The 26,520-nt window shown below is 46.2% G+C and overlaps 4 protein-coding genes across 4 annotated transcripts; 3 read left to right on the top strand and 1 right to left on the bottom strand.

The window, feature by feature from the left end:
• The first annotated feature begins 641 nt into the window (after positions 1-641).
• Positions 642-2,333, top strand: LOC137819237 (uncharacterized). Its single transcript, XM_068623024.1, has 2 exons — positions 642-1,334; positions 2,173-2,333. Exons 1-2 carry the CDS (start codon positions 906-908, stop codon positions 2,248-2,250), a joined length of 507 nt encoding a protein of 168 aa, XP_068479125.1. The 5' UTR covers positions 642-905; the 3' UTR covers positions 2,251-2,333.
• Positions 2,334-5,712: 3,379 nt separating this feature from the next.
• Positions 5,713-6,219, top strand: LOC137816840 (uncharacterized). Its single transcript, XM_068620031.1, has one exon. The coding sequence runs from the start codon at positions 5,713-5,715 to the stop codon at positions 6,217-6,219; it is 507 nt and encodes a 168-aa protein (XP_068476132.1).
• Positions 6,220-6,306: 87 nt separating this feature from the next.
• LOC137816824 (uncharacterized) lies at positions 6,307-6,861 on the top strand. Its single transcript, XM_068620030.1, has one exon. It carries the CDS (start codon positions 6,307-6,309, stop codon positions 6,859-6,861), a length of 555 nt encoding a protein of 184 aa, XP_068476131.1.
• Positions 6,862-10,002: 3,141 nt separating this feature from the next.
• LOC137816808 (uncharacterized) lies at positions 10,003-26,045 on the bottom strand. The gene is made up of 2 exons (XM_068620028.1): positions 22,175-26,045; positions 10,003-10,733 (listed from the first exon to the last, which is right to left on the bottom strand). Exons 1-2 carry the CDS (start codon positions 25,368-25,370, stop codon positions 10,003-10,005), a joined length of 3,927 nt encoding a protein of 1,308 aa, XP_068476129.1. The 5' UTR covers positions 25,371-26,045.
• Positions 26,046-26,520: the final 475 nt, after the last annotated feature.

Raw genomic sequence — 26,520 nt, 5'->3', positions numbered from 1 at the left:
TTACAGTTTCTACAAACAAACTAACTTGACCGAATCCTAAGATTGAACGAACTCGACTGCCATGACTATTACAATAGGCCGACTTGACCAAATCCTAAGATTGAACGAACTCGACTACCATAACTTTTACAATAGACCGACTTGACCAAATCCTATGATCGAATTAACTCGACCGTCATGGTTTCTACTAATTATTCAACAAATTCAATAAAAAGTAGTAGAAATAGATATTCACTCATCAATGTCATAGATAAAACTTTTTACATATATACAATTCCACCACTTTTTAAGTCAATAAAATTTATATAAATTATATATTTAAAGTATAAGATCTAAAATAGTTCATTTTGAAGAAAAAAATGTATCTTTCCCACTAATTATACTCGCTTATTAAAAAAAATATGCTTTTTGAAAATGGTCTTGGTGTTGTACATTATGTAATGAATTTACACCCCTTACAAAGATGCTAATTTTTTGTACATATAGCCTACATTGACGGTACCTGTCTTTTCTTGCGTACTCTGATTTTATTTTCATGTTGACACTTGTCTGTAAACAAATATTTATCTCCAATTATTGACAATTAATTTAATAATGGCATAGAATAGATAAAGACGAAACAAAGCATACTCTCGGATTCTATCTTTGCTTTGACGAGTTAGATCCTTGAAGAACGCTCCAGCAGCTTCCACGAATTCAACCACGCGTCGCGTTCCCAACGATTCTTCTCCACTTTCTCTCGACGTCACAACACGTTCGTCTTACACACCCACCGCTTCCGGAAACTCATCCATCTATAAATAACTTAATTAACATACTCTGTAAACAACCAAGAAAACACACAAGAAGAAAAAAACAAGACAGCTTTCTATTTGTTTTCTTTAAGATTGTGCAAGATAACAACTATGGCTAGCGACGGCAGCGAGGAGTTCAGGCTAGTGTCACCGGCGATCAGCAACGAGGGGAAGCTACCGCGGAACTTCACTGAGGAGGGGCATGGGGCGAAGAAGAACATATCCCCACCGTTGGAGTGGTACAACCTGCCTCAGGGCACGCAGACCTTGGCGCTGGTTGTGGAGGACATCGACGCGCCTGACCCCTCGGGACCCATTGTGCCTTGGACGCAATGGGTTGTGGTGAACATTCCGGCGACAGTGAAGGGGCTTCCGGAGGGGTTCTCCGGGAAGGAGATGGGTGGGGATTACGCCGGGATCAAGGAAGGGAACAATGACTTGAAGGTGCCGGGTTGGTGTTGCCCTAAGTTGCCCACGCATGGCCACAGAATCCAGTTTAAGCTTTATGCTTTGGATAAAGAAGTTCACCTTGGGAACAAGGTACTATGCAAATTTAGGAATTCTAGAAAAAAAAACACTTATTTCACAAGTTTTTTTGCATTAAATATTTGGATTTCGTGCAATTTTTTTTTTCTTTAAGATTTAGTCCTCTAATTTCTTTAATGACTTTGCCCAGTTTTAACACGTACTATATTTTACTCTAAACATAATTCTCTAACATATTGAATTATTAATATTATTTTAACAATAATTTTATTTCTATTAACATGCTGAATTATATCTGAACTAAACAATTTAATCTGTAAACTTTTAAATGTTGAAAATTTTAAAATAAAATGTTAATTACGTTCATAGCCAATATTTAGTGTAATATATTATTCTAATCCTAATTTTATTTTCTATCAACATATTGAACTATATGCGAACTAAATGTTTTTATTATTATTTTAGAAACTGAAAATAAAATGTGCAATTACAATTTTATAATTGAAGTCGCGTAAAAGTTGAGCTTAATTATGCTCACTTTAGAATTCACTCAGATTTGTTTAAAGTAGTTCATTTTGATTCTCCTTCCTTCGTAATAGTTTTACTCTTTGAGATAAATATTAAAATAAGTATCATTTTCATTTGTTAACTTAATTTTATTTACTCTTTTAATGATAATATGGGATACTTCTACTTCTAAAATCATTCTTAATTAATAAGTTTTAGATGAGATAAGAATTTTAAATAAATTGTAAGTATACTCTTTTTTTTGTTTGGTTTTGTTTGTACCGTCTTAATAATTTTTGGATCCTATTTTTTAATAGGATAAAAGGATTTAGCAAAACTAGTTAGTTTAAGGTGATTTTCTTATAATTGAGTATTGATTTTGCAGGTGACTAAGGAAAAGTTATTGGAAGTTGCCATAGAAGGACATCTTCTAGGAGAAGCAACCTTGATGGCTATAAACTAATTTGTGGGTGAATTGTTTTTAACTAATATATGTAACATTTTCACATATTGCATCAGTGAGATATGCTCGTTTTCCGTGTCTAATTTTTTCAGTTTCATCTCATCTTATGTTTCAAGATAATTATTTTCTTTAAACTTGAGAATTTTAGACCCTTTTTTCGTTTCCTTAAGATTAATAAACAAGCTAGAAACTTTTTATATAACAAACAAATAATATGGAACTTTTAGGATCTTCTTAAAGGTTATGAATATTGGGAAGAAGAAAAAAATGGGTATATTCTATGAACTCTGGTAATCATAATACGTGTATGTTCTAACAACTTTGCTAGTTTCAAATTTAAATTTCGAATTCTTGTATGTTCCTTCAGTCGTTTAGATTGTTGTACACTTTTTTTTTTTTATAAAAGCTTTTACTGATATTAGGAATCACTATACAATAACTCGACATTTAGATATCATGCATTTAGACTAATATCTTAATTAATAATAATTATTTTTCATTATGTGAAAAAAATTTATTAAAAAAATAAAAAATATTATTAAAAAAATAAAAAAATTTATTAAAAAATAAAAAATATTATTAAAAAAGAAATATAGAAAATTAGATTAAAATTTATATTTTAAAAGAACATTAATATTTATAAATAATTTTAATAACAACCTAAATGAAATAAATGAAAAGCTTATGAAAACGTATTATATTAATATATTCATAAATAATTTATAAAAAATGTAATAACAAAATATATGAAATTTTTTTTATTATATTAATAAATAAATAAATAAATTTTAAATTAGTTAATTTTTATCAATAATTTTTTTATAATTTTATAAAAATCTAAATGAAAAAGCTTATAACAACGTATTATATTAATAAATAAATTTTAAATTAGTTAATTTATCAGTATATACAATTTTTTTACTATAAATATGAATAATTTTAAATTTAATTTTTTTATAATAAGACAAATATTTTATTGATTACAAAATATTAGTTTCTTATTAGTTTTGCAAGACGTTCGGGTGAGCAAAAGTAAGGTCTTGTCGATCCTGTTCGATCTCGAGCAGTTGCACGACCTGGGTGACCATGAAAAAGAAGGGGGCGGTGTCGGTCCTGTCCGATCTCGAACAGTTGCACGGTCTCAGTTTCTGAGACTCGACCATGAAAAAGAAGGGGGCGGGAAAACCTTACGAACGAACTCAGGCCGGGACTCGCGTACGAAGAGATTTGCTCCCAAAAGCATAATTTTCGAGTGGAGCTCAAGGAGTTAATCGTTATCCCAAACATAGCGGCAAGGCTGAAGGTGCCAACAAAGAGGCAAATGGGCACTACATACGCAATTGTTTGGCCTTAGCACACCAACCACACCAACTGGACGAGTTGGTGAAAAGAGGTTTCTTGAAGGATTATCTCCAAGAACCGCAGGATGACCAGACGTTGGTAACTGTAGGGGCAGATCAGGGGCACGAGGTGCCTATTCACGGGGAGGTGAACACTATCTTTGGGGAATTCTCAGGGGGAGGGTGCACTGTCTCCCAACGAAAGAAGTACGTGCGAGACGTGCTGACGGTGGAGGTACAGCAGGTGGACCAAATCCCCGATGTCGACCTTGCCTTCACAAAGGCCGATCTCCGGGATGTCGTGCCTCATGATAATGACTCGGTGGTAATTTTGCTAGTCACAGCAAGAAGGAGGGTGCACTGTGTCCTCATAGACCGAGGAAGTTCAGCCGACGTGAAGTTCTTGACGACCTTCAACCACTTACAGTTGTCCACGGACCAGTTAAGGCCCTACACCGGATGTTTGTATAATTTTGCAGGGGACCAGGTGGAGGTTTGTGGACACATTGAGTTGAGGACAACGTTCACGGATGGCGCATCTTTGCGCACTACCAACATCAGGTACCTCATTGTTAATGCTCCATAGGCCTATAATATACTATTAGGAAGACCAGCTTTAAATAGGTTGGGAGCAGTTCCCTCCACGAGGCATATGAAGATGAAATTGTCTTCCCTGGAAGGGGCAATGATCACCATCAAATCTGACCAGAAGGTGGTGAAGAGGTGCTATGAAAACAGCCTCAAGGGGGTGTTTTCTATTACTACCAGACCACCAAGAGAAGACGGAGTGACCTGCGTAGAGGTCACCCGAGAAAACCGACCTGAGCCCGCAGGAGGTGTGGTGGAGAGGGAGATCGGTGGGAAGACGTTCAAGCTTGGGCGATCCTTGAGCAAGGAGTCACAGGATCAGGTTGCCGAGGTCATAACACGACACCTTGACGCGTTCGCGTGGACCGCCGCTGACATGTCCGGTATAGACCCTGATTTCCTGTGGCATCGTCTCACCATGGACCCCAAGGTCCGACCTGTGCGCCAGAGAAGGCGAAAATTCAACAAAGAAAAGCGTTAGGTCATACGAGAAGAGACGAAGAAGCTACTGAAGGCTAGCCACATCAGGAAAATCCAGTACCCCGAGTGGTTAGCCAACGTGGTACTAGTAAAAAAGGCCAACGGAAAATGGAGGATGTGTGTTGATTTCACGGACCTCAACAAGACCTGTCCAAAGGATTCTTACCCGCTGCCTAGTATTGATGCTTTGGTGGACAGTGCCTCTGGATGCAGGTTACTCAACTTCCTGAAAGTCTTTTCTGGTCACAACCAGATCATGATGCACCCCAGGGACGAATGCAAGACCGCATTCATGACGGAACTGTCTTGCTATTGCTATAAGGCCATGCCCTTTGGGCTAAAGAACGCATCGGCCACCTACCAACGACTGATGGATAGAGTGTCAGCGCCCATGTTAGGGCGGAATGTCCAAGCATATGTAGATGACATGGTGGTCACCTCCCAGCAGAAGGAGCAACATGTAGCTAACTTGGAAGAGCTATTCACCACGATAGCGAAGTACAGGCTAAAGCTGAACTTGGAGAAGTGCGTGTTCGGGGTGGAGGCAGGTAAGTTCTTGGGTTTCCTACTCACTGAACGAGGAATAGAGGCAAATCCCGAGAAGTGCGCTGCCATAATAGCTATGAGAAGCCCAATCTCAGTGAAAGAAGTACAGCAGTTGGCAGGACGCATGGCCGCTCTGTTTAGATTCGTATCGGCAGGGGGAAACAAGGGACACCCCTATTTCCAGTCCCTGAAGAGGAACAACAGGTTCGTTTGGACCCGTGAGTGCGAGGAGGCATTTGTAAAATTGAAGGAGTACTTGGCCAGTCCACTGGTGTTGTGCAAGTCAAAGCTAGGTACCCCACTCCACTTATACTTCGCAGTTATAGAGAAGGCGATTAGTTCGGTCCTATTGCAGGAGCAAGACCAGGTGCAAAGGCCAATCTATTTCATCAGCAAGGTATTGCAGGGGCCAGAGGTGAGATACCAGGCCTTAGAGAAAGTAGCCTTAGCAGTGGTATTCTCAGCGAGAAGACTTTGTCACTACTTCTAGAGCTTTACTGTGATAGTAATGACAGACCTTCCAATCCGCAAGGTCCTGCAAAAGCCAGATGTAGCAGGCAGAATGGCACGATCGGCGGTGGAACTGTCTGAATTTGACATACACTACGAATCTAGAGGCCCCGTCAAGGGCCATATCTATGCTGACTTCGTATTGGAACTCTCCTCGGCAGCCACACACCAAGAAGGGTCAGGTTTCAGGTGGGTGCTCTTTGTAGATGGTTCCTCAAACCAACAAGGTAGTGGAGCTGGTGTTATCTTGGAAGGACCATATGGGTTGCTGATTGAGCAGACCCTGCGGTTCGCTTTCAAGGCCAGCAACAACCAAGTAGAGTATGAGGCCCTGATCGCGAGAATGTTGTTGGCTAAGGAGATGGGAGCGAAGGGGTTGTTGGCAAAGAGTGACTCTTTGTTAGTTACAGGCCAAGTCACGAGGGAATACCAAGCTAAAGACCCTCAGATGGCCACATACCTGGAATATGTCCAGGTCCTGAAGGAGTCGTTCGAAGTGTTTTAGTTAGTCCACGTGCCCAGAGAACAGAATGCCTGAGCTGACTTGCTTGCAAAGCTCGCCAGTTCGGGCAAGGGAGGCAAGCAGAGGACGATGATTCAGGAGACCCTGAAGACACCCCGAACTACCACGGACAATGTGGCAGAAATTCAACAGGTTATCACATCGGAAGGGACGAGGAGGAGTCATCGGTCGCTAACGCAAGAGACAGTGAAAACACTCAGAATAAGCAAGTACCTAGTTGCTGGGGAAATAGCGCCGCAAGTTTACCAGGTTGAATCAGGAGAAACCTGGATGACGGTCTACCAGCGCTACTTAGCCGATGAAGTACTCCCGTTAGAACTCGTAGAAGCTCGAAAAATCAAGAAAAATTTGAGCAAGTACACCCTGATCGATGGGAAACTGTTCAGGCACGGATTCACCCATTCTATATTGGTATGCGTAGACGGTGAACAATGCACGCGCATCATGGCAGAACTACATGAAGGGATATGCGGTAGCCACATCGGTGGCCGATCTCTCTCGTCAAAGGCCATTCGTGCAGGGTATTACTGGACAACCATGAGGGAAGATTGCACGAGATACACCCAGCGGTGCAAGCAGTGCCAACAACATGTTGATAAGCACAAGGCGCCCCAGAGGAGTTGAGATCGATATACAGCCCATGGCCATTTCATACCTGGGGAATCGATATTCTGGGGCCTTTCCATTTGGCAGTACGACAGATGAAGTACCTTGTGGTTGCCATAGAGTATTTCACGAAGTGGATCGAGGCTGAGCCAGTGGCATAGATCACAGCCTATAAAATCCAGCACTTCGTGTGGAAAAATATAGTGTGCCGCTTCGGAATCCCGAAGAGGTTGGTATCTGATAATGGTACCCAATTTGCAAGGCAGCAATTGGGCAAACTATGTATAGAGCTGGGAGTGAAACAGGTGTTCGCATCAGTAGAACACCCCCAGACGAACAGACAGGTCAAGTCGGCCAACCGAGTTCTGCTCAGAGGTTTGAAGAGAAGGCTAGACAAAGCCAAGGGGACCTGGGCGGAAGAAGTTCCTAGAATCGTGTGGGCCTACCACACTACTCCCCAATCCACAACCAGGGAAACACCCTTCAGCTTGGTGTATGGTTCAGACGCAATGATTCTAGTGGAAATCCAGGAGAACTCACCGCGTTTCCAGAATTTCGTGGTCAGAGTCCAACGAAGAGAGAAAGGTGAACCTGGACCTACTGGATGAAGCGAGGGAGGAAGCAAGGATTAAGGCTGAAGCCTTGAAAAGGAGGGTGGAGTACAAGTACAACTCCAAGCTGAAACCTCAGCAGTTCCAGGTTGCTGACCTGGTAATGCGGAAGGCCCACCCGTACCAGTTAGAAAACAAGCTATCTCCCAAGTGGACCGGTCCTTTCAGAGTAACGGAGGCCCTTGGGAATGGAGCATACAAGCTCGAAACATTAGAGGGTAGCGCAATCCCTCGTACCTGGAACGCGACCAACCTGAAGTTTTATTTTAGTTAATTTTAACATTGTACATGTTTAAGGGGGCATTCTTTTTCCCTCATAAGGGTTTTTTAACGAGGTCACCCGAATCAAATTCCAGTTATTCAGTTAAGAAATGTGCATTGCAGTTAAATGAACCTCTCCTTTGTAGTGATTAAGCCAAGAGCGGAAGTAGTATGGTTCCTCAGCGAACCTCCCTCTTGGATGAGTTCACCAAGGGCGAGAATAGTATGGTTCGGCAGTTAAATGAACCTCTCCCTTGAAGTGATACGCGAAGAGTAGAGGTAGTTTGGTTCTCGCAATAAACCTCTCTCGTGTAAGCTCACCAAGGGGAAGAACAATATGGTTCACCGGTGAAATGAACCTCCTCCTTGAAGTAATGCGTCTAGGATGGGAATAGTACGGTTCAATCACGAACCTCCCTCTTACGCAAGATTACCAAGGCTGGGAATAACATGGTTCAAACGTTGAAACTTGTCCCTTGACTTTGTACAACAAGGATGAGGTCGGTAAGAGCCGTTCACCCAAGTAAGCGACACCAAGATGGGAGAAGTGTGATTCCATAGGGAACCTCCCTCTTCCGTATTAACTCCAGGGTCGAACAGCATGGCTCACCAGTCAAGTTCACCCTTACCTTCATGATGCAGGATCGAGGTCGGGAGGATACGCTTCTCCCCTATTCATAAACCAAAGACAAGAACAGGTGTGGTTCACCCATGCTACTAGTGGGATATTCCCGTCGATCCAAGGAATGTAGGGATGAGATCAACAAATTGCCCTACTTCGCAAGAAAAAGATCAAGAACAGAAAAAGGGATTTATCCTCGAACCCAGGATAGGCCAGTCAAGAGATCCGCGCACACAAGTATAAAGTCAAAGCGTGCTATCTAAAGGGCAACCTAGGTCGGAAGACGTTGTTAGTTGAAGTCAATGCAAGCAAGGGCAAAAGGACGCAAATCAAAGCAAATGAAACAGGCAATTAAACAGAAGATAAATACTTATAGGATATATGTACAAAGCACTAGAAATGGCAGATTGTTCTTCAAATAAGACAATTACAGATAGTTACTCTGAGCACGAGTTTCCCGTCAACGACACATTTGGACTCATCGAAAGGGGTAAGATCCACCACAAGATGCACACAGGCAAACTGAGCAATGGCGTCCGGAAAACCCTCACCATAAGCGTCAGCGACATCATTTGTGAGCTCCTCCTTTGTCTTTTTGAAGGACTCGATTTTCTCAGCCAGCTCACCCTCAACTTGTTCCAGCAAGACCTCGCGCTGAGTCCCCCTTTCCTCCAGCTTTGCCATCTTCCCCTTCATGTCTGCCACCAGCTCCTCTAGCTCAATCACGTTAGTACGAAGGGGCAAGATCTTCGCCTCTAGCTGGACCGCCTCCTGACTCTTATCTTGAAGATCTTTCTTGGCATCTTTCTCAGCTTGGCGAAGGCTTCCCAGCTCAACATACATTGCAGTCTTGCGATTGGCAAAGGTCTTGGCCTGGGTGGACATCTCTTTCTCAAGCTTCGCCATCCTAGCCTTGAGATCTTCGATCTCTTGGGCCCTATTCAGCGCAAGGTTGGATGCGACCATGAAGTCCCCTAGGCCGTCAAACACGCAATCCTGAGTGAAGTTGCCACTCAAGCTGTCCACCACCTCCTTGTCTTGGAAGCGGTTGAAAAGTCGTTGGAGCAGCAAGGGAAGCTGCGAGGTGGAGGGCGTCTCTTGGCCTTCGGGGGCACTCTCTCCTCCACCCTCATGAGTAACCACTTGGAGTGGGGAGGAGGCGCTTGGGGGATGGTCTACGAAGGTGTCGCGGTCTTGCCCACCCTTGGTCGTTTGAAGACAAGACCGGTGCACATTTCTTTGTCATCAGACTCAACAACCATCACCCCTCTGCGCTCAACAGCGGCAGGGGCTGGATTGATGGGTTGGGGAGCAGACGTGGCCGAGGTCGAGGGGGCTACGGGAGTTGACGTGCCCTCACCGACCGCAGCCGCCCTTCGCTTAGCCAGTAGATCGGCCAATTTCTTCTTCTTGTCGTTGTTAAAGCTCATATCTACACATAGACAACAAGTTAACACAGGGAATAAACGACGAGGAGAGACTGTAAGCGAAAGTAAGATGAAAGAAGAAGTATGGGAACCAGGAAATACCAATATATGTCTTAAGACTTTTTGGGCTAAACTCATGCTTGAGCAGCTCCAAAGTGCTGAAGGGAGCTGGGAGTCTAGAGAGGAACTCGCATACCCCCCGCTCTTGAGGGGCTAGGTCCTCAAGACTTCGGGGTCTCTAAAGGATGGGTTTCTCCGTCCAATATAAGGAAAAACCATCGAGGAGAGCGGGGTCCCTCCGATTGCTCCTGATTTTGAAGAAGTTCTTCTTAAACCCCTTATATGATTGTTGGAAGAGCGTTAATAGCACCCTCCCAACCACCCCATTGAAGCTGACCCACAATTTCTTCCCAGGGTCCTTAACTTCGAAGAAGAAAAGAAAAGTTTCTATAGACGGCGTAAGGTCGAGGCTGTAGCAGAGGAAGGCGAAAGCCCTTACGAATGCCCAACTGTTGAGATGTAGTTGGGCAGGGGCTACGTTCACCTCTATCAGAAGTGTGCGTTCAAAGGGAGTAAGGGGTAAACGAAGCCCCAGTCTTCGAAAAATGGTGGAATAAATGAAGCAGAAGGGGCCCTCTGGATCAGAAGCTTCATCAGAACATATCGATTTGCCCTCGCGACAAGCCACGATCCGCACAAACTTATCATGGTCTTTTCCAAAAACGCGCGAAGGGTGGCAGTTTTGCTTTTTCCTATAGGTCGCTATGCCTTCAAGGGATGTGAAGGTGGATGTTTCTTCTAGAAGGTCCACTGGTGCCCAGCGATACAGAGACTTGTAGAATGAGGCTGGAGGAGGGGAAACCGGTGAAGAGGTTGGAACAGAGGATGAAGTCGAAGTGGAATTAGAGTTTGAAGGAGAATCCGGTTCAGGAACTCGTTTGGCTTGTTTTGTCATCTTGGATAAGAAAGCTAAAAAGGAGATGAAAAAGAGAAACTTTAGAGGTGGAAAGTGGCTTAACTCGACAGAACTAGAGAAACCCAGAAAATAGAGACTCGAAGCATGAACAGTAGAAATGAATGTGCAGAGAAATGCATAAATATAAGCAGTCCCAGGTAGTTAAAAGCATGTTACGAGCAACGAAATCATGAATTGCAAAGTAGTCGGTGAATAAAAATCATACCTTTCGAGTATTGAGGTTCGAGGGTTTGAGTTTGGAAAAAAGAGAAGAGAGCATTTTTTTTTCCGCAAAAATGCTAAGTGGAGGTTCGCGTAAGTGAAAGTAATGAAACAGTGGTGGGGGTGTAAGGGTTAAAGTGTTTAAACAGTGCACGAAGAAGTTCGAGCGCCAACAAGTCCCAGCCATCGATCTTGACATGCGTACATTGATTAACGAAAAATGATGAGATGTCGCGTCGGTGTACTATTCACGTCCGTTACCCAGTGCCATGTAGGTCGCCCGGCGTGATCATTTAGTCTCTTCACTGAAACAAGTTACAGTTCGAGACTAGGGGGCTTGTGTCCCGACCAGTCCTCGGTCATCGACCCAAAGACTGATATTCCAAACCCCATGTTGGAGATCGATATCGAACCTCACCAGTAGAGGGAGAAGATCGGACATAGGTCGTCAGAACGTGGTAGAGGGCCACGTAAGGTGGGCCCTAAAGTTTGGTGAAGATAACAATTAAAGACAAGAGATATGTGGGAAGCCTAAGTCACGAGGGACCTATGCACGTGATGTGTATGACGCATGAAGGCGCAACACATGTGGATAATCCTAGGAGGCGTTAAGGCCTATTAGGGTTAGGGTCTCTAGGGAAAGCTGCATGCATGGCACGTGAATACTTAGGGCACCCACGAAGCAGATGACGCTAGAGATTAGGTGCACAAGTTGGTACCCAGGCGACCACTCTGTCATTCATTGCACTCCAGTTAAGGGAAGTTCATGTGCTAGATACGCTAAGATTCTATGAATAGCGACGCAAGAACATTCTCCAAGGAACCCTAGTCGAGGGTAACAACGCAAAGGGTGCCAAAACCCTAGTAAGGTGATGGAGATCACGTAAGAGAGGATTTCACTAATGGAGGAAGAGGCCATCCACCCAAGCATTTAAAGTTCTTCCTTCTAGTCTTCTAAAAAATTAAAGAAAAATTAAATAAAGAGAGGACCAAGCCTAAAGCCAACAAGAAGACTACAAGCATTCAAGAATGGGCTCCAATTAATATCTCTCTTTATAGTTTCTTTTGTATAAATTTGTAAATAATATAGAATAGCTTTAGGATGTGCTAAAGAGGGAAATCTTAAAGACACCTCCATTGTATAGCACTTTAGGCGGTATTTTTAGGAAAAATCTAGAAAGGTGTCTCTTCACACTCCTTTAGGCTAGAATAGAAGGAGTTAGAAGGAAACCTTTCAAGCTTCTCTTGTACATTTGTGACCAGCCTTCTCTATTATAAAAGGGGTGCTTAGGTCTTTTAAATAATAAGATTGATTTTTGAGAGTAAAGAACCTCTACCAATTTGGTGAGTGAGTGAGAGAGACTTGTGTCTTCTTCTCTTCTAGTCTTATCTTGAGTGAATTCTTGGGCTCTCAAGTGGCGGCAACAACACTCATCTTGAAGTCAACCATCCTTCAAGTGGCGTGCACATTCCAAGATCTTCATCCACATAAGTCCATTTTCCCTTCATTCCAAATTACCTATTTTTGTTCTACTTGTTTGTTTTCACTTTCAATCGGAGCAATCTCTTCCTTATGATGTCCTCTTTCATTTGTTGCACTTATATTCAATTTTAATCGGTGCAAATTGGTTGTTCTTGCTATTTTGGTCACGTCCTCCATGGGTATAAATGCTATATGTTGTGTTCTTGAGTTTCTATCCATGGGTTTGTTGTTCAAAATGGGTTTCTATGTGAGTTTGGCTTGATTTTTGTGTTTTAGTGAGTTCTTGAATGTTAAGAACATTGATCCAATTCTTATAAAGTGCCTAATCATATTCCAACTCTTGTTGAATCCATAACATGTTCATATCATATCTCCATCATGTTATTGGAATCATATCATGTGGTATCATGAGTCTTAGGTTTGTTCTTGTGTGTGTTTGACTTGTTTTGGCACTTTTAATTCAAGAACTTTACATTCTTGTTGTTACCTTTCTGTTTTAGGTTTAATTTTTGAGTTTTCTTGTTGTTTTCTTGTTCTTATTACATTGTGTTTGTGTCATTTTGATTTTTGAATCCTTATAAGTTTTGTCAAAGTCATGTTTCTCCAAAAATGTTATCAATTCTATGTAGTGCTTTTGTTGATAATTTATGTTTCTTGATTTTGTTTTGAGTACAGTTTTATGTGTTTGTTTTCTTGATCCTTTGGTTCTTTTTCTTTTTAGATTTGAGTTCTTACTTGTATTTTAGATCTATACAAGTTTTTGAAACATTAATTCTATTGTGTCTTTTGAAGTTTCTCAATTCGGTGTTTTCATTCCAGATTAGGTTTTCTCTGTTTTTTCTGAAACTGTGCTGACTGTTTTCGTTTATGCGAATTACAATTGTTGGAGAAAAATTCTGAAACTCTGGATTTATGTAGTTTGAAGTGTTAGAAAAGAGTGAAAAAGAAGTGTATCAAAATTCCAAATAAAAAAATGATAAATGAAATACAAACAGAGTGTAAAATTCTGACTCTGGAAAAACGGTGATGCGGCAGTGATTTTCAGAAATTTATCACAATTAATTGGTATACTGTTTTTGTGTGTTTCTAGTGCCCAAAGTAAGATAACATCTTGAAGTTTTAGTGGTTTAAATTTGAGATTCCAGTTTGCATTATAACGTTCCAGATAAATGTTTGAAGTTATGCACAGATTCCAGTTTTTACAATTCCAGTAGTTCTGTTTTTGTTTTCTTCATCTATTGTAGTGCTTTTTTTAGGTTTCTTTTGTGTGTCATCCTTTAATTGAGTACCTTATTTTTCTTGATTGTCGTTTCTTCATTATTCTTTGAGTTTGTCATATATCTTGTATTCCTTTTGCTATAGCCTTTTCTTGTTTACACCTTTTCTTGATTGTCTTTTATTGTTCTTTGAGTTTTGTGGTGTCTTGGCTTTAAGAAAGAGTGGTTTGCTTTGACATATTTCATTTGAGAGTTACCAAAACCTCAAGAGCAGATTGGTTGAGGGAAGTATTCTTTCTTGGAGTGATTTGAGTGTCTTTTAATTTTCATTACAACACTATCATACACACTTGTATGCAGTTTTTAAGACTGAAGCTAATATACACACTTGGTGTTTCTTTGCCCAAATACTGGCTTGAGCGTCGGAGTGCAAACGGCTGCTAGGACGCCCCTTTGTCTCTTGCAGGTGAGAGGTTTCTAGAACAAGAAAGCACGATTCTCAAGCAAAATCGAAGGACCGTAGCAGTTGTTAGAGTCAACCGACGGAACGAGTCGACCGACAAGAACAATGTTTAATATTGCTAGTAACAAAATAAATATTTATATTATATACTTCTTTAAATACCTCAATAGTTATTAATAAATAAAATAAGAGATTAAGCCTGAAAAAAGGTTAAATTGTCATTTTAGCAAATATATTGTTCGAGAAGTCTTTAAAAGATAAAAAAAATTGTGATGGAGTTTATGTGATATGTGTGGATGTACTGATTGACAATACATTTTTGTAACGATGTACCACAACAAATTTTTATATTTTTATAATGATATAGCATCCCGTTTTTACCAAATTGGAATAAAGCATATTTTTAGGTAGAGTTTCGAGTTTATGAAAATTGATCTCTTTTCTGCACTTATTTTTATAATAATGTACCACTTTTGATTTGGTAATTGATCCTGCCTGTTGACCAGAACGTTGGAAACTGCCTTGTCAAAGGATCGACTTGCGCACCGCTTCAAACGTCCGTCCTTCTTCAAGATCCACCTCAAGAACCTGCAAAAGAACAGAGCGGCGCCGCGGCGGCCGATCGCACTCCAACACCCAAGTCAGTGACCGAACCACCAAATACTAAGAGCAAGAACACTCAAGAAATCTCAAGGAACCGTGCAATGTTCTCTCTCACAGTGTGCTCTAGAACTCGCAAGCGTAAAGTGTATAATCTGAACGTGCGTACCTCAGAAAGTTCGTTGAGAACTCTTATATACCTGGTCACTTTCTCTCTCCTGGCAGTTACAGACCTGGACACGTGGCTCGTATCCAGTCGTACACGTGCCATCATCTGGAGCCTCCTTGACTTGGGCGCTGCTTCTGACTCTCTTTTTGGCTAAGTTACTTATGCATGGTACTGCCCAGTGCATAGCTAACTTGAGAGTGCGATCTCTACTGGAACGGGCGAGTTAGGGTGCTCTCGTACACCTTCCCTGTGGCCTCGCCGGCCGCCTTCATAATCTGCACCACCTTCATCTTCGGCGATGTGCTTTGTTCTGGCGATCTCCAATCACTTGGTCGCCTGAGTTTACCCTCTGGCGACTTCATCTTCAACTGGGCGATCGCTTGGCATGCTGAAGATCGGAGCACGCCAACTTAATAACTGGCGATTACACGAACCGCCCGACTTCCTTCCCTTCTGCAACTCTAGCGCCTTGTCCACACGCCTACTCTGTGGCTTGGTGCCACGTCATCACTTCCGACTACCAGGGCGGTACACAAGCCCCCCAGTCTTAAGCGAAGACTTGTCCAGCGAAAAGACTGAAAGAGTCACGTCAACACCGGTCTACGTGGCACTGATGCAGAATTCCAAGCGGTTGTACCTTCTGCTTCTCTGACGCTCCACCAAACCCCTCGCCCATCACTCGACACGTGGCTTCATCAACGGTTACCTTCAATTACCGTTTGCGCTTCCCAAACCCATTTCGAAAAAACTCTTAAACCCATTTTCACTCCACTGTTCCATCACTTTTCTTCGTATTCTCAAACGCTCTAACTTCCTCCTGCAAAAAACTCTCAGCGCTCTTCAACATTCTGAATCACCATCATTCTTCATCGTCTTCCTGATCATCAAAAGGTACCTCCTTTCCTTCTTCTGCTGGTTTTTCTTGCATTTTAACCGATTCGCATCATCCTGTAACTGTCTGGTGCATACGTTGTGGGTTGTTTTTCCATTTCTCCTTTCTCGTAACTTAGGGCTTCGTCAATCGTTGCAACGAACCTTCGTTCGTTCGTTTTTCACCCTTCTCCCATGATCGAGTCAGCCTCTGCGATCCCTGATCATTTTTCCTTTTCTTCTTCCTTTGCAGCTTCGAGAATGACTCGCTCAAAGATCACCCCGAATCCTCCTCCTTCATCGCGAAACCCCTCTTCTCAAGCACTCATCCCACCGCGAGCACGCGGTGCTTCATCTTCCCAGGCTGAGAGGCCTGCACCTTCCCGCCCCAACCTGGCCCAGGCAACTCCACCTACCACCGGAGGAGCCCCCGTCCCCCCACCAGACTTCAAAAAACTCTACCCCTGGGCCAACTCGACCCTGTTGAGAGAAACATCTTCCGTGAACACTGCTGGGGCAGTTTTGCGATTGACTAAGGGGGATGAGCCTCACCAAACATTTCATATGGAGCACGATGAGAAGATGATAGTGCTACCTTGCCCCCCCGATCTGCCCGTTTGTGCCGACGATAAGGCGAGCGCTGACGGGCCCTTCTGCTTCGTCTACACAACGCTATTCAAGAAGGTGAAACTGAAGTTTCCCTTTACCCGTTTCGAGAGGGAACTCCTCATCGAGCTCAACATCGCCGCCGCCCAGCTTCATCCCAACAGCTGGCGTTTGTGCGAGCATTCCAAGTGATGTGCGACCATCTGGGGCTGCCCGCATCCGTAGATGTATTTTTGTTTCTCTTTGAAGCCAAGCACCCAGGAGACCGCCTGTGGGTTAGCTTAAATGGGATCGCTGGGAGGTCGATCTTCTCCATCTTCCAGCAATCCTATAAAGACTGGAAGGGAAAGTTCGTCCAAGTGCGCCCCAACGACAAGGACACTTCCCTACTCGACGGTTTCCCCTTGTACTGGGTGGACAAGGGGAAGAAAGAGTCCAAGAGCTGCTTCAGGAGACCCAGAAGTCCTGATAGCATGGGTGCATTGGACAGAGATCTCTGCCTCTTTTGGAAAAGTGTGGCGGAGGCCAACATCACCTTCCTCACCACCACGCTCATCAGCTTCGAATTCTTCGAGGACCAACTCGAGATTCGTATAGGTTAGAACGCCTAAGTTCTTGTTTTAATACTGCTTCTGTTAACTGTTTCTGGGCGTCTTGTGCGTTGTGCACAAGACTTTGGTTTTATTTTTCTGCACTCTTTATCTGCTTTGCTGCACATTGCCTTATGCATTGATTTTCTCTCTGAACTAACCCATGCATTTTTGCTCTATGCAGATAACATGTTGGGCAAAGGCAAGCTCGCCGAACTGAGGGCGCTCGCCCGAACCCATGGGTTGGCGACGGGCTCTCAAACAGTGCCCAACTCTGTGGTGGAGATCGCCGCCGCACAGGGCCGATCGCCACCTAAGGGCCCAGCTCCCACCGATGTCCAACCCGCCGCCCATCGCAAAAAACTTGTCCTCAAAAGACCCAAGAGGAAAGCTCCCCAGGTGATCCACGAGGAGGAAGAGGAGGACGACGAGGCCACTGAAGATGGCCTTGTCACGAAGAGGAAGAGGGTGGCACCTTCTTCACCACCTGCACCACCCCCTCTTCCCACATCAACGCCGCCATCTACGCCCGCTCCTCCTCCATCATCGCCACCCCCCCAAGCCCCTGTTTCACCAGTCCAAGCCATCCCACTGGCAACGGCGCCACCTGCGGTTGAGGCCCCTGAGCCAAACTTCATGGAGGACCCCCCGAGCGCCTCCACGCCATATGTATCAGCTGGAGGGGGTCCTCCTTCAAATGCCTCAGCTACAGATGTTGCTCCAATCGGGGATGAGGTTGCCCATACCTCTCCAATTCTGATCACCGAATCCCCGATGTCGTCACCACGCCCAGAAGCGCCTACTGAAGAACCTGCTAAAGAAGGTGGCGACGAAAACCAAGAACAGGCCCCCACAGTGCCTCTACAAGCAGCAAACCTCCCTCTCGAGGTCACGAGGATGTGGGAGCCTCTATCTGCCAAGCTGAAGACGATAGCAGAAGATATTCCCACCATCATAACCAGAGCTGTGGAGAGCTCCACCAGGAGGCTCCAAGACGACCTCTTCAACCTTAGAACTGAGAACAGCACCATCAGGGTTGAGGTGGAGAAGTTGTCTGCCAATCTGACACTCGCGGAGATTGAACACTCCCGAGTAGAGGATGCGATGAGCACCGAGCTCAGGTTGGCGCGCAAGGAGGCCACTGATCTCCGCCATAAGGTACAGCAACTGGCTCAAGAAAAGATCGAACTGGAGAGCAAGATTGTGCCTTATCGCGTCAAGGTGGCTGACCTGGAGGCTCTCATAAAAACTGACGCCGCCAAGGTGAAGAAATTGGAGCAAAGGTCAGCCGACCGGGAGACCCTCCTTGGAAAGGTGGAAAAGGCGAGGGACCATGGCTGAGCTTGTCGAGGCCAACAAAGAGAAGGGGAAGATCGCTGCTGAATTGGGCCAAGTGCAAGTAGAATCCAAGAAGGTTGCTGAAGACCTTCTCCAGGCTCAAGAAACCAACGAACAACTCAAGAAGCAAGTTGAAGAGCTGGAGCAGCAGAATAAGGGGCTGAAAGAACAAGCTGAAGAACTCGAGAAACAGATTGAAGAGCTTAAGAAGCAAATTGAAGATCTTAATCTGAGTTCCGCCCAAATTCTGGCTGCTGGATTCGAGGCTGCGCGGGAACAGTTCGCCTGCTTGTTCCCCGATCTGGATCTCAGCATGGTGTCTCTGAACAACGAGGTGGTGGATGGAAAAGTGGTGCCCGCCGAAGACTAACCAATTTACTCCATCCACTGCTTTTATACTTTCCCTTTGTGTATAACTTGTAACAAACTTCATGTCTTTTCGTACATATGTTTTGAACTGATATTTACCGTTAATGACAAAGTCTGTGTATTTCTTCTTATGACTTCTTCAACTGCTTTAACTTTCCTTGCGTGATTTACTTCGAAGAAATGACTTAGCGAAATCGTAGGCACGATCTTGCACTTAACTGTTTCGAACCACTTTAACTTCAATCAATCACTTTAACAACTCGTAATCTTAGGGCAATTAACCTTAGCGTAAAATTACTCTTCAGGCAACAAACTTCAACTCAACTTTTGGCTTAAAACATTGATTCACCCGATCTGCTTCATCAAAACGGGTCTTTAGCTTTCTCGCCACTGTTTGACCTTACCTTTTCCTGGTCGCCAAAGACTCTTGGCGATATCAGCTTCTTTCTGGCTTCATGCCTTGGCCATTGTTCTTTTTATCTGGGGGTAGAGGCGTCTTTCGGATCCTTCTTTACCTTCCTGAACTTCAGAACAAGAGACCGGGTGGCTAGGCGCTCTCTTCGAACCTACCTTAGCCACCTTCCAAACTTCTTCCACCCTTTACACCATACCTGAACTCGTTCGAGACGAGAAGGGTTTTATCTTGCCTGAACTCGCTCATAGGCGAGAAGGTCTTTAACTCGCCTGAACTCGCTCATAGGCGAGAAGGTCTTTTACTTGCCTCCACATTGTCCCAGGGGTTACATCTTCTCGCCCCCAGAAACACTGAGGACTTTTCACTCTTCCTCGCCTGCGCTCGCTCGACGGCGAGGAGGTATTTATCTTGCCTCAGAACGCGCGAGGGCGCTGAGGTTTTTTAACTGGTGCCTCCGATCGCCGAAAAACGATGAGGACTTAAAACTCTTAACTGATGCCTCCAATCGCCGAAAAACGATGAGGACTTAAAACTCTTAACTGATGCCTCCGACCGCCGAAAAACGATGAGGACTTAAAACTTTTAACTGATGCCTCCGATCGCCGAAAAACGATGAGGACTTAAAACTTTTTAGAAAGCATGCAGTATATCTTTAACTTGCCTTAAGTCACATATAAGTGACAAGGTCTTTCTTCAAAACTTCTGAAAACAACAAGCACGCAATCTAAAACAACTTGTACTTTGAAAACTCTTATTTTATTGGGTGGCCTCGTTAAAAACCCTCCTTAGGGAAAAAAGAGTGCCCCCTTCAAACTATTTTAACAGAGACATCGTAATGTAACTTTGTGTTTATCCTTACTTACAAAGTTCTCAACTGTAATACAACTTCAGGTGCGTGGCGTTCCAGGTGAGAGGAATCGCCCCTCCTTCCAATGTCTCTAAGCGGTAGGCGCCGTTCCCGAGCGCCTCGGTTATTCTGAACGGTCCAGTCCACTTGGGCGACAGTTTATTCTCCATCTCGTATTGGTGGGCTTTCCTCATCACCAGGTCGCCTTCTCCAAACTGTCTCGGCATCACCTTCGAGTTATATCTTCGTTCAATCCTTCTCTTCACCGCTTCAGCCTTCAATCTCGCCTCTTCCCTGACCTTATCCAGTAGATCCAGGTTCAGCCTTCTCTCTTCATTCGAGTCTTCCTCTACAAAGTTCTGGAATCTCGGCGAGCTCTCCTGGATCTCTACTGGAATCATCGCATCACACCCATAGACCAAGCTGAACGGGGTCTCATGGGTTCCTGACTGCTCGGTGGTGTGGTATGCCCAGACTATACGGGGCACCTCCTCAGCCCAGCTTCCCTTGGCTTTTTCTAGCCTTCTCTTCAAACCTCTTAGCAGCACCCGATTAGCTGACTCCACCTGGCCATTTGTCTGAGGGTGCTCGACGGATGCAAACACTTGTTGAATTCCCACCCCTTCGCAAAGCTTCTTCAACAGGTGGCTTGCAAACTGAGTCCCATTGTCCGACACCAGGCGCTTAGGCACACCAAACCGGCACACAATGTTCTTCCACACGAAACCTTCGATCTTGTGTGCGGTGATCTGAGCCACTGGTTCTGCTTCGATCCACTTGGTGAAATACTCAATCGCCACCACCAAGTACTTCATCTGCTTGATCGCCAGCGGGAAAGGCCCCAGGATGTCGATTCCCCAGGTATGAGACGACCAAGGGCTGTAGATCGACTTCAACTCCTCGGGAGGCACCTTGTGCCAATCGGCGTGCTGTTGGCATTGTTTGCAACATTGGGCATACTTCTTGCAGTCTTCTCTCATCAATGGCCAGTAGTAACCTGCACGGAGAGTCCTCGCGGCCAGAGCTCGACCCTCGACGTGGCTTCCGCATATACCTTCGTGGAGCTCTGCCATGATTCTCGTGCACTTCTCGCCATGTACACATTCCAGGAGTGGGTGAGTGAACCCAAACCTGTACAGATCGCCATCAATCAACGTGTACTTGCTAGAATTTTTCTTTACCTTCCTAGCCTCTGTCGGATCCAGTGGGAGAAGGCCATCTGCCAGGCGTCGCTTGTACTGTGTTATCCAGGTGTCTGGCTCATGAATAGCACACACCTGCGTCATGTTCACCTTCTCTCCTCGACATGCTCTAATTCTCGGCGATCTCAGAGTTTCTTGCGTCAGGGACTTATGACTTCTCGCCGCTTTCTCCGTCGACTTGCTTATCTGAAGAACCAGGTGATCTGCCACAAATGCTCTTGGCGTCTTCAGAGTTTCTTGAATCACCGTCCTCTGTCTACCCCCGTTGCCTGAGCTGGCGAGCTTAGCTAGCAAGTCAGCTCGGGCATTCTGCTCTCTGGGCACATGCACTACTTCAAAGGAGGCAAAGGAACTTTTCAATTCCTGCACATACTCCAAGTAAGCCGCCATTTGTGGATCTTTAGCCTGGAACTCGCCTGTTACTTGCCCTGTGACTAGCAGCGAGTCACTCTTAGCCATTAGGACCCTGGCTCCCATCTCTTTGGCCAGCAAAATCCCGGCGATCAGCGCCTCATATTCTGCTTGATTGTTACTGGCTTTGAAGGCAAATCTCAAAGATTGTTCGATCAGCACGCCGTTGGGTCCTTCCAAAATGACTCCAGCACCGCTACCCTGCTGGTTCGACGATCCGTCCACCGAGAGTACCCAACGGAAATCGTCCCCTTTAACCCGTGTGGCCTCGGATGAGAGCTCAACCACGAAATCTGCAAAGATTTGCCCCTTGATCGGGCCTCGGGGCTCATATTTAATATCGAACTCTGACAATTCTACTGCCCACTTCACCATCCTTCCCGCAACGTCAGGCTTTTTCAAGACCTTCTGGATGGGCAGGTCAGTCATCACCAGTATGGTGAAGCTATGGAAATAGTGGCGCAACCTCCTCGCCGAAAATACCACAGCCAGCGCAACCTTTTCTAGGGCCTGATATCTCGTCTCGGGGCCATGCAACACCTTACTCACAAAATAAATAGGCTTCTGAGCCTGATCTTGATCCTGGGCGAGCACCGCACTCACTGCCCTCTCAGTTACAGCAAAATACAACCTGAGAGGGGTTCCCACCAGCGGTTTGCACAAAACCGGCAGGCTCGCCAGATACTCCTTCAGCTTGACGAAGGCTTCCTCGCACTCCTTCGTCCAAACAAACTTATTATTGCGCCTCAGGCACTGAAAATAGGGATGGCCCTTTTCTCCGCTAGCTGACACGAAGCGAGACAGGGCTGCCATCCGACCTGTTAGCTGCTGGACTTCCTTCACCGTAGCTGGGCTTCTCATCGCCAAGATGGCGGCACACTTATCAGGGTTGGCCTCTATGCCTCTTTCAGTCAAGAGGAAACCCAAAAACTTTTCAGCCTCCACGCCAAAAATGCATTTCTCTGGATTAAGCTTTAATCTGAACTTGGCGATCGTCGTGAACAATTCCTCCAAGTCTGCAACGTGCTTGCTCTTTTCCGGCGAGGTCACGACCATGTCATCGACGTACGCTTGCACGTTCCTTCCTAGCATCGGTGCAAGTACTCGATCCATCAGCCTCTGGTACGTGGCCCCCGCGTTCTTCAGCCCAAACGGCATCACCTTATAGCAGTAGCACGATCTCTCCGTCATGAAGGCTGTCTTCTCTTCATCCATGGGATGCATCTTGATCTGATTATACCCCGAGAAGGCATCCAGGAAGCTTAGCAACTTGCACCCTGCAGCACTATCTACCAGGGCGTCTATGCTTGGTAAAGGATACGAATCCTTTGGGCAAGCTTTGTTCAGGTCGGTGAAATCGACGCACATGCGCCATTTCCCGTTACTCTTCTTCACCAGTACGACATTTGCCAGCCATTCAGGGTACTGGACTTCCCTGATGTGGCCTGCAGCGAGGAGTTTCTGTGTCTCGTCCCTGATCGCCTGCCTCCTCTCCTCGTTGAACTTCCTTCTTCTTTGTCGTACCGGTCTCACCAAGCTATCCATCGCCAGATGATGGCACAGGAAGTCAGGATCGATCCCGGGCATGTCCGAAGCGGACCATGCAAATGCGTCCAGATGCCGCTCAATCACCTTGGCGATCTGGTCCTGGAGCTCAACCTTCAGGGATCTTCCCAACTTGAAGATCTTTCCCCCGATTTCCCTCTCGAGCCACTGCTCGACGGGTTTTGGCCTGGTTTCTCTGGCGATCACCGCCCTGGCGATTCCCAGTTCTCTCGCTTCCTCAGGGCGATTCCTTGCCTCTTCCTCTTCCAGACCGTCATTCCCCTCCCCTAGCTCAGCATCTACCATCTCCACGTCCCTTCCGGCGGTCTCTTCTGGCACCGTCGATCTAGGCTTCACACCAGGAGGCGGGGTGGTCGTTACGTAACTCACCGATCTCTTGTTTTTCAGGCTATTCTCATAGCACTTCCTTGCTTCCTTCTGATCGGATTTGATGGTGATAACCACCCCCTCCATGGACGGCAACTTCACCTTCATGTGCCGGGTCGATGGTATGGCACCTATCCTGTTGAGCGTGGGCCTTCCCAACAGGATGTTGTATGCTGAAGGAGCGTTTACAACGAGGTATTTGATTTTCTCCGTTCTTGAACCCGCCACATCTGTAAACGTTGTCCTCAATTCTATGTACCCCCTGACCTCCACCTGGTCACCAGCGAACCCATACAAACACCCTCCATAGGGCCTCAGCTGGTCAAGGGGCAGCTCTAGCTGCGTGAAAGTCGGCCAAAACATCACATCTGCCGAGCTTCCTTGGTCCACCAGCACCCTGTGGACCTTTCTTCCTGCTGTTATCAGCGAAATTACTATGGGATCGTTGTCATGAGGCACAACATCCCGGAGATCTTGCTTGGTGAATGTGATATCCACTTCCGGCGAGTGGTCTTCAAACATATCCACCGTCATCACAGACCTCGCGTACCTCTTCCTCTGTGATGCGGTGCATCCACCTCCTGAGAAACCCCCTGCAATGGTATGGATTTCTCCGTGCGTAGGCATCTCGTGCTGCTGAGCTTCAGCACCTGCTGGCTGAGAGCTCGACGCACCCCCCGTCCTTCTGTCCAGCAAGTAGTCATTTAGGAACCCGCTCTTTACCAGATCGTCGAGCTGGTATCCCAATGCTAAGCACGAGTCCACTGTATGGCCAAAGCCCTGGTGAAACTCACACCAGGCGTCTGGCTTTGGTCCCAGCACCCTGTCGCCCACCTTTTTTGGCGCCTTCAACCTAGCGGAAATATTGGGAATGGCGATCAGATCTGCCAATCCCATGACAAACTTGTGCTTAGGCGGGCGATTGAATTCCCGGCGTGCTGGTTGCTGGCGTCCTTGGCCCCTGCCTTTGTTCTTCCTTGGATCATAAGGATGGCGAGTCCTCTGATCCCTTCTGGCCGCCGCTGTCTCCAGCACTCTCTGCGGTTGGATCCTGGTCTGGGCGTGTGGCCCAGTGGGGGCCACGCTCCCTCTCTTCTCGACGACTTCGCTCTCGTCGGCGATGTGGGCCACCGCAAGTCGCCTAACCTCAGCGAACGTGGCGGGGTGTGCCCTGATCAACGCCTCGCAGAATGGTCCTGACAGCACGCCTTTCTTAAACGCATAGACTAGCATTTCTTCATCCTTGGCCGACGATCTGACCATCTGCGCCCCAAAACGATTCAGGTAGTCCCTGAGGGACTCTCCCTGATACTGCCTTATATCAAACAGGTCATAAGACACCCTGGACGGTGCCTTATTCACGATGTACTGCTCAACAAAAATCTTTGAGAACTGCTGGAAACTGGTTATGTGACCGTTAGGCAGGCTCACAAACCATTCCAGTGTCGTTCCCTGGAGCGTGCTCACAAACATCTTGCAATACACGGCGTCTGATCCCCCTGACAGCATCATCTGCGTATGGAACGTGGTGAGATGAGCTTCAGGATCCTCCACGCCGGTGAAAACAGCCTTAACCGGAACCACGCTCGCAGGAATGGGCGTGTCAGTAATCGCCTGATCGAAAGGCATAGGAAAAACGCGAGGTGGCGTCGACGGCGCGACCTCTTCAGCAACGGAACGCCCCTGCTGCTCCTGAAGAGCTTGACGCAGCTCCTCAGTCACCTTGCTAAGCTCGTCATTCCTGGCCCGAGAGGCGGCCAGGTCCTCGTGCATTCTCGCCTGCTCTATGCGCGAGGCTTCCACAGTTGCCTGCAACGAGCGCATAATCTCCACCATCTGCGCCATGGTCATGGCGGCGGCGCCTTCAGCAGCGACGGGCGCAACTGGACTTGAACGATTGCTTCTCATTTTTCTCATGAAACTCAGCGAATCACAGAAGGCAGCGAACAACACTCACTTCAGCTACGATCGATTCAGCGATCAATCGGAAAAACTGTGCGAAACTCCGCAAGAAAACTCAAGAACACCGCAAACCTCCAAACAAACCTGCAACTCCACCGGAAACCACCGCTTTTCCTGCGGATAACCAAACAAGCGAAAGAACTCAACTCCACCGAACAAATCACGCGTAAACAGCAGAAAAACCTCACTTCACCGATCAAAAACCCAAACGAACGGTATAAAACGCGAATTCACCGAACAAATCTCAAGCAAGCAGCGAACGATGGTTGCACCAACACACAACCACGCAGAAAACTTCAAAAACCTCCAAGAACTCACCCTGTGGATGGGAGCAAGTTTTACACGGCCCCACGGTGGGCGCCTGATGATCCTGCCTGTTGACCAGAACGTTGGAAACTGCCTCGTCAAAGGATCGACTTGCGCACTGCTTCAAACGTCCGTCCTTCTTCAAGATCCACCTTGATCCGATCGGTCATCGGTAGTCGATGACGTCAGCATCAGAGAACCACGTGGACCACTCGCAGGGTGACACGTGGGCTAAGTGGCAAAGAGGTAGGGGGACGATCGCCAAGAGAGGTGATCGGTGGTCAGTAACCAAGTTACCACCGACAGATCAGGCGGAAGAGAGGTCGGGGGATAGATCACCCAGAATGGTGATCGGTGGTCAGTAGCCAAGTGACCACCAGCAGACCAGTTCCCAGACTCGCGCCTGGAGGCAGAGCGCGAGTAGCGAATAAACACTGATCAGTCATCGGGTGTATTGTCATTGGGGTCTCGTGTTACACGCAGTTAAACCGGGACTAAGGTTCCCAGCGAGAGCGTTACGCATAGACCTCGCATGAGCACACCTCAAGGAATCATGCACGAGAGTGGCCTGAGGGAACTAGTAAGCCAGTCAGTGATTGGTGATTCCCTCAACCCATTACGTGCGTGTCATCCAGAAGGGTAAGTCGCCTACACAGAGAGTAACGTTCGGTGAGTGCGCCTAGACCAGCCACGCCCGACGTCCGCTCCTAAGAGTGTGCAATTTACCCAGATAAGAGAAGCATCCTAAGTTACTCCGCAAGGGCGTAGCTTAGGCGGACAAAGAGAGGCGCTAGAGCCC

Source organism: Phaseolus vulgaris, chromosome 10 (genome assembly GCF_000499845.2).
Source record: "Phaseolus vulgaris cultivar G19833 chromosome 10, P. vulgaris v2.0, whole genome shotgun sequence".
Classification (NCBI taxonomy): domain Eukaryota; kingdom Viridiplantae; phylum Streptophyta; class Magnoliopsida; order Fabales; family Fabaceae; genus Phaseolus; species Phaseolus vulgaris.
The sequence above is the reverse complement of the archived record's forward strand: the minus strand, read 5'-3'. Positions and strand labels throughout refer to the sequence as shown.